Source organism: Megalobrama amblycephala, linkage group LG9 (genome assembly GCF_018812025.1).
Source record: "Megalobrama amblycephala isolate DHTTF-2021 linkage group LG9, ASM1881202v1, whole genome shotgun sequence".
Classification (NCBI taxonomy): domain Eukaryota; kingdom Metazoa; phylum Chordata; class Actinopteri; order Cypriniformes; family Xenocyprididae; genus Megalobrama; species Megalobrama amblycephala.
In genome coordinates, this window is record NC_063052.1 from 43,594,309 (window position 1) to 43,602,042 (window position 7,734).

Consider the following 7,734-nt stretch of genomic DNA (forward strand, 5'->3'; position numbering starts at 1 on the left):
ATGACTTTTGGGTATCTCATTATGGCAGATATAAAACATTTTAAAGGTGCCCTAGAATTAAAAATTGAATTTATATTGGCATAGTTAAATAACAAGAGTTCAGTGCATGGAAAAGACATACAGTGAGTTTCAAACTCCATTGTTTCCTCCTTCTTATATAAATCTCATTTGTTTAAAAGACCTCCGAAAAACAGGCGAATCTCAACATAACACCGACTGTTACGTAACAGTCGGGGTGTACGCCCCAATATTTGCATATGCCAGCCAATGATTGAGGCATTACACAAGGGGAGTTAGTATTATACAAGGGCAGAACGTCTGGATGTGCACTGCTGAATAATCAGACGAGGTAAGCAAGCAAGGACAACAGCGAAAAATGGCAGATGGAGCAATAATAACTGACATGATCCATGATAACATGATATTTTTAGTGATATTTGTGAATTGTCTTTCTAAATGTTTCGTTAGCATGTTGCTAATGTACTGTTAAATGTGGTTAAAGTTACCATCGTTTCTTACTGTATTCACGGAGACCAGAGCCGTCGCTATTTTCATTTTTAAACACTTGCAGTCTGTATAATTCATAAACACAACTTCATTCTTTATAAATCTCTCCAACAGTGTGTAATGTTAGCCGTTAGCCACAGACCATAGCCTCAAACTCATTCAATATCAAATGTAAACACCCAAATAAATACAATACTCACATAATCCGACGCATGCATTCAGTATGCATGACGAACACTTTGTAAAGATCCATTTTGAGGGTTATATTAGCTGTGTAAACTTTGTTTATGCTGTGATAGAGTCGAGAGCTCGGGAGGGGGCGGAGAGCGCAAGCATTTAAAGGGACCGCAACCTGAAATCGGCTCCTTTCTAATTATGCCCCAAAATAAGCAGTTAAAAAAATTAATTTAAAAAAATCTATGGGGTATTTTGAGCTGAAACTTCACAGACACATTCAGGGGATACCTTAGACTTATATTACATCTTTTAAAAAAAAGTTCTAGGGCACCTTTAAACCAACCGTAAACAAACCAGCTTTCTGTTGGTTTGCGTCGAATTCGCCTCACCAACTTGAACCCGTTGCGAAATCTGGGGATATTTTACCCAATTGCATGGATTCCTATTTAATTACTGGATTTCGCCCGCTAATAGTACTAATTAAAAGGTTAGTTCACCCCAAAATGAAAATAATGTCATTTATTACTCACCCTCATGTCGTTCTACACCCGTAAGACCTTTGTTATTCTTCGGAACACAAATTAAGATATTTTTGTTGAAATCCGATGGCTCAGTGAGGCCTGCATAGCCAGGAATGACATTTCCTCTCTCAAGATCCATTAATGTACTAAAAACACATTTAAATCAGTTCATGTGAGTACAGTGGTTCAATATTAATATTATAAAGCGACGAGAATATTTTTGGTGCGCCAAAAAAACAAAATAACAACTTATATAGTGGCCGATTTCAAAACACTGCTTCGGTTATGAATCAGCGTGTCGAATCAGCGGTTCGGAGCGCCAAAGTCACGTGATTTCAGCAGTTTGGCGGTTTGACACGCGATTCGAATCATGATTCGATACACTGATTCATAACGCTCCAAAGCATCATGAAGCAGTGTTTTGAAATCGGCCATCACTATATAATTTGTTATTTTGTTTTTTTGGTGCACCAAAAATATTCTCGTCACTTTATAATATTATTATTGAACCACTGTATCACATGAAGTGATTTAAATATGTTTTTAGTACAGATCTTGAGAGAGGAAATGTCATTGCTGGCTATGCAGGCCTCACTGAGCCATCGGATTTCAACAAAAATATCTTAATTTGTGTTCCGAAGATGAACGAAGGTCTTACGGGTGCGGAACGACATGATGGTAAGTAATAAATGACATTATTTTCATTTTTTAGTGAACTAACCCTTTAATGCTGGGCAAACTATTAATCCCGATTAATCGCATCCAAAATAAAAGTTTGTTTACATAATATGTGTGTGTTGTGTATAATTATTATGTATATATAAATATACACACATGCATTTATATATAAGAAAAAATTTTTATATTTATAAATAAAAAAATTATATATAAATTATAGATATGTACAGTAGGCCTATATACATGCAAATATTTCGTAACTATATACACATGTATGTGTGTAAGTATTAGGGCTGTCACGATATTAGATTTTTCACACCACGGTTATTGTGGCCAAAAGAATATCTTTATCTATAGAATCCTTAGGGGAAAAAATATCAGTCTAAATCATTTTTACTTTGTTTATTTAGTTTTTCTCTTTCAGGGTTGCTGCACATTTTTTAAAGTCAAATTTAAGGCTTTTTAAGACCTGAAGAAATAAAAAATTAATACTAGCATAGTAGCCTATACATTATGGCTGTTACCAATCAAATGAAAACATTATCAACAAAATCCACCTTTGCAATACAGAGGTGACACAGAATGAGAAGTGGCATTAATATATTTACACAGCATTTACAATTTGTCTACATAAATTTAATTCAATATTTAAATATGGATTTTTTTTCTATTTTTAACTTTCTAAAGGGTTAGTTCACCCAAAAATGATAATTCTGTCATTTATTACTTACCCTCATGCCGTTCCACACCCGTAAGACCTTTGTTAATCTTCAGAACACAAATTAAGATATTTTAGTTGAAATCCGATAGCTCCGTGAGGCCTCCATAGGGAGCAATGACATTTTCTCTCTCAAGATCCATAAAGGTACTAAAAACATATTTAAATCGGTTCATGTGAGTACAGTGATTCAATATTAATATTATAAAGTGACGAGAATATTTTTGGAGCGCCAAAAAAAACAAAAACAAAATAACAACTTATTTAGTGATGGCCGATTTCAAAACACTGCTTCATGAAGCATCGGAGCACAGATGAATCAGTGTGTCGAATCATGATTCAGATCGCGTGTCAAACTTCCAACGGCTGAAATCATGTGACTTGGCGCTCCGAACAGCAGATTCGACACACTGATTCATCTGTGCTCTGAAGCTTCCTGAAGCATTGTTTTGAAATCGGCCATCACTAAATAAGTTGTTATTTAGGTTTTTTTTGGCGCTCCAAAAATATTCTCGTCGCTTTATAATATTAATATTGAACCACTGTACTCACATGAACCGATTTAGTTGTTTTTAGTACCTTTATGGATCTTGAGAGAGGAAATGTCATTGCTCCCAATGCAGGCCTCACGGAGCTATCGGATTTCAACTAAAATATCTTAATTTGTGTTCCGAAGATTAACGAAGGTCTTACGGGTGTGGAACGACATAAGGTTGAGTAATAAATGACAGAATTTTCATTTTTGGGTGAACTAACCCTTTAAGGTACATTTGAATTAAATATTAAACTAAACTGCCAGTAGGTGGCAGCAAGTCACTGTCTTAATGAGTGAGTGAGTCAACCGATTTGTTCAAATGACTGATTCATTCAGGAACGAAGCTTGGATTCATTCGTTCTAAACGCGGATTTAGTCAGTATATTTTACGTTCTGGGAACCAAAAATTGTTAGCTGGGAAGGACGGCTCCAAACGGTCCCGCGGTACTTTGATGTCATACGCTGATTGGTCTGCGCAGCGCCGATGCATCTCGAACAAGCCTATTCTTAGATGCTTCTCATAATCTACAGATCTCAAATGAAGCCCTAATAGAAAATATCCTATTTTTGAGGTGTAGTTACATTTACAGCCGGTCATCGAATTTTTGTGGGTAAAATCCAGTCATTTCAATAGAAATCTATGCGATCTAGAATTTCTCATGATGTTGGTGAAAGATTTTCGCAAATTTTGCATTGGGTTGGTCACACAAATTCTCTGCGTTTACCAACAGAAAACTGCTTGGTTTGAAAGTGACTTCTGACATCGCTAAACATAATGAACCTTTTTTGTTTTACAGTAACCCCAGAAGTAGCAGCTGTTTGTGTTAATATCAGCATTTGCCACTTTATACCATCTTTATTCTCCGTTTAGGACTTTGCAAATATATTTAATATTTAAAAAACATGTTTGCACAGTTTCTAGGTGATTGTCATGGTGTAATCATTAAAAGAAAAAAAAAAAAAATCATGACATTTTAAGTACATAGGATATTATTAATTGTACGAAACCACGTTGGCCAAAAGTAGTAGCGATAGTGTTTTGGCATAACCTGCTTAGCAATTCAAGCAAAAACATATTTAACTCTTATAATAATATATGACTAATGACAAATCTGTTAAAGCTTCTATAAGAAAACCAAAGCACCATATAGAAAAGGTTTATGAGTTTTATTTTTATTTAATTAACAGAAAAAATAATTAAGACTAATTTTCATAGCCACAGCCATCAAAACTTGCATTTCAGCTAGCATTGTGGTTAAGATTTATAACCATGTAACCGTCCATCTTAAAGTATAAATGTAGGAGAAAGGTCAGGGATGGATCTGGAACAGCCAATTTATGATATAAAAGTCTCTGGTTTCACTGGATAGTGTTGAAATGATATGTCTGTCACTCTAATTTAAAAATAGTGCAGGAGACTTTGTCCTGAACAGGAGTTACGGAAGGTCCAATGATCAGTTTGCCTCATTCTTTGATGCCTCGTCGAAGTTCTCTACAAGATCTGCGAAGAGAGGATAAAATGACTTAAATCTGCATATTAACATTTACCGCTTGTTCAAAAGAAAAAACTACAAAACTTCATACCTGGAACATCATCATCTTCTTCATCGATATCCTCTGCTTTCGGAGCTTTGTTGTCGAGAACTTGAAATGTAACAACAACACAACAACGTCAGTGTCTACACTAAACTGTAAATTCACCCATATTTCAAAATCACCTCTTTACTCACCCTGTCTGGGGAACTGCTCGGCGAGTTTGCGCAGACTTGTGAGACTGTCAGCGCCGAGCTGACTGAGGATTCCTGGGAGCATTTCCGTGAGCTGTTTGGTCTCTGCGTGGCCCGTGATGGCGAACGTATTGGCAGACAGAGACGCCTGCACTTTGGGGTTATTGAAGTGAATGACCGTGCCATCATCTTTAATCATATTCACCTGTAAAACAAGATCAAACTCTCAATGCCCTCTGAACGGGACAGAATGAGATCAGCAAAGAAAAAAAACTGGAGAGCTACTGCTCTACCTCTTCAATGCCAGCTATGTTATTGACAGCAAGCTTCTTTAATGAACTCTGGAGTTTCTTGTCATCAGCTGTTGCTGTTCTGTGCACCACCTTCTTCTTCCTGCGTGCAGTGCCCTGTGGAAAACAAATCAAAACTGAGACACAACAACAGAAAATACCACAGCAACACCAAAATAAATGTTCAAAATCATTGAAGGATGTTCACTTTAAAATGAAAATTACCCAAAACTTTACTCACCTAGGTGTAAATGACTTCCTTCTTTCTGATGAACACAATCGCGGTTATATTAATAAATATCCTGACGCTTCCAAGCAACGAGTATAAAGCTCAAGAAAGTGCATCCATCCATCATAAACGTACTCCTGGAGGTTAATAAAGACCTTCTGAAGAGAAGCGATGTGTAAGAAAAATATCCATATTTAACAAGTTATAAAGTAAAATATCTAGCTTCTGCCAGATTGCTTTCTGTATTCGACTTAGGAAGAAAGCGTAACTGACATTTTTTGTAAGTTGAATACGAAAGGCATAGGACGTAGCATAAGCGTTTTGAATTGCGAGAGTTTTGCACTTTCTTCGTAAGTTGAATACGGAAAGTGGTCTGGCGGAAGCTTATGATGGATGGATGGATGTGTATAGAGATGCACTTTCTTGAGCTTCATACTCGTTTCCTGTTCACTGCCATTATAAAGCTCGGACGCATCAGAATATTTATTAATATATCTCCTACTGTGGTCATCAGAAAGAAGAAAGTCATATACACCTAGGATGGCTTGAGGGCGAGTAAAGCTTGGGGTAATTTTCATTTGAAAGTAATCTTTTAATGTTCAGGTTTCATTGACAATACTTCTTACCTTGCCCCCTATTCGGACCTGGGCTTGAAGTTTAGCCAATTTCTCTTGATTCATACTGACTTCTGAAACAAACAGATGGTTCATTATTCAAATGCTTTAAGATCCATCCACCTTTCACTATAAAATGAAAAATCTGTCATCTACTAACACTCACATCACTATATATTTGACTTTGCCATGCCGTGGAACATTTCCAAAATGTCAAAGATGTAATTTTACTAAACATTTTTATAAAAATGTTTAGTTGTAATTTAAACAGCTAAAATACATGGTGACATGTTAAATATCAATTTGGCCTGGTTTAAAAAAAAAAAAAAAAAAAAAAAAAAAAAAGATTTGCATATATAGTTTGGATTTCCCCTGCAGGCTACATTAAACTATCACTAGACTAACATCACTAGACCAAAACAAACAAATAAATATCTGTTTTTCTAACTAAACATTTAGACAGATTTCTGCATTTAATCATGCTTAAAAACATTCAAAAAGAATTTCAAGCCAATGCAATACAAAGCTTGCATAACGTCTGCCTGCAAAACTTTTGTTAGTCTGTAAAACTTTTGCGTTTTCTTGTAAAACTTTAGCATTCCCCCAAGAAAATTTGCATTCGCTCACAAAAAAATGTGTTCATTCATTAAGAAGCGTGCAAATAAGCTTTGCAAGCTAACTTGCAATTTATTGGGGGGATGTAATACATTTGGGAGCAAACAAAATGTCTTAGGGGAGCACAAAACTTTTGCAAAAAAAAAAAAAAAGTCAAAAGTATTGTAAAGCATTATAATTTCTCCATCTTATATATTTATATATATATTTTTTTTTTTACGACACCGTGTATACTCATGGAAATTCTCATTACTTTTCAGATTTTATGACTTTACCAGTCCTTTTATTTCATTATCTAAAAAAATATTCACAATTAATATAATTAGTATTTGTATACAAAATTTTACAAATAGCACGCGACATTGCAACTACACATTAAGCTCCACATCGTAACTAACTACACCAACACTCAATGTATTGTGAAACTCCTCTCCCTTTCACAGTTGTGGATTGACAGTCGTCCTTACAGAGAGAATTGCTGCCGATGCGCCTGTCAGGAGGCTACAAAACCAGACAGGAGAAATACGGCATATATTGAGAGTATCTCATTAAAACCGCCCACTCGTCGGTTTAAGGAACATTCTAGGCTTCTTAATCTTAAATATTGTTTCTGTCCCACACACATGACGTGATGGCATACGCAGTGATGGAGAATAAAGACAAATCCTGACGGTGCATAATCTGAGTGAGTGCATCAGTCCACCATAACACACATGCGCAAACATCTCACAATCACATCAGAAACACACGGCACCGAGCGACTTTAACACATTTAACACTTACAACGAAGCCATCGTGGTTGTAATACATTCAAAGAAACACATAACGGTGTTCATTACTGACCTGATAAACGCAGCTGCTCAGAGAAGCATGCGTTGAATGAACAGGGCGGAAGTGGTCAGACTAAATACGTCACGTTGTTTTTGTTGTTGTAATGGCGAACAGCAGTGATGCTGCCACCTAGCGGATTGGGCTTAAGTAAAGGAAACGTACAGCTAAAACTTGTATGAACTTGCAGATTGCATCATGGTAAATGTAGAAAAATATTCTACGCAAAGTCCAATAAACAAACTGCATGCCTTGAAAAAAAAAGTATGTGCTGGAAGTATGTGCTTTATTCCTG

General features: G+C 36.0%; 1 protein-coding gene across 2 annotated transcripts; it reads right to left on the reverse strand.

The window, feature by feature from the left end:
- Nucleotides 1–4,288: 4,288 nt before the first annotated feature.
- On the reverse strand, nt 4,289–7,582 carry btf3l4 (basic transcription factor 3-like 4). Of its 2 annotated transcripts, none has more exons than XM_048203463.1 (6): nt 7,455–7,582; nt 6,009–6,070; nt 5,157–5,270; nt 4,867–5,068; nt 4,721–4,780; nt 4,289–4,637 (listed from the first exon to the last, which is right to left on the reverse strand). In XM_048203463.1, exons 2-6 carry the CDS (start codon nt 6,060–6,062, stop codon nt 4,591–4,593), a joined length of 477 nt encoding a protein of 158 aa, XP_048059420.1. In that variant the 5' UTR covers nt 6,063–6,070; nt 7,455–7,582; the 3' UTR covers nt 4,289–4,590. The 2 variants fall into 2 exon arrangements, with proteins under 2 accessions (XP_048059420.1, XP_048059421.1); XM_048203464.1 differs by having other exon boundaries at nt 6,009–6,067; nt 7,455–7,539.
- Nucleotides 7,583–7,734: the final 152 nt, after the last annotated feature.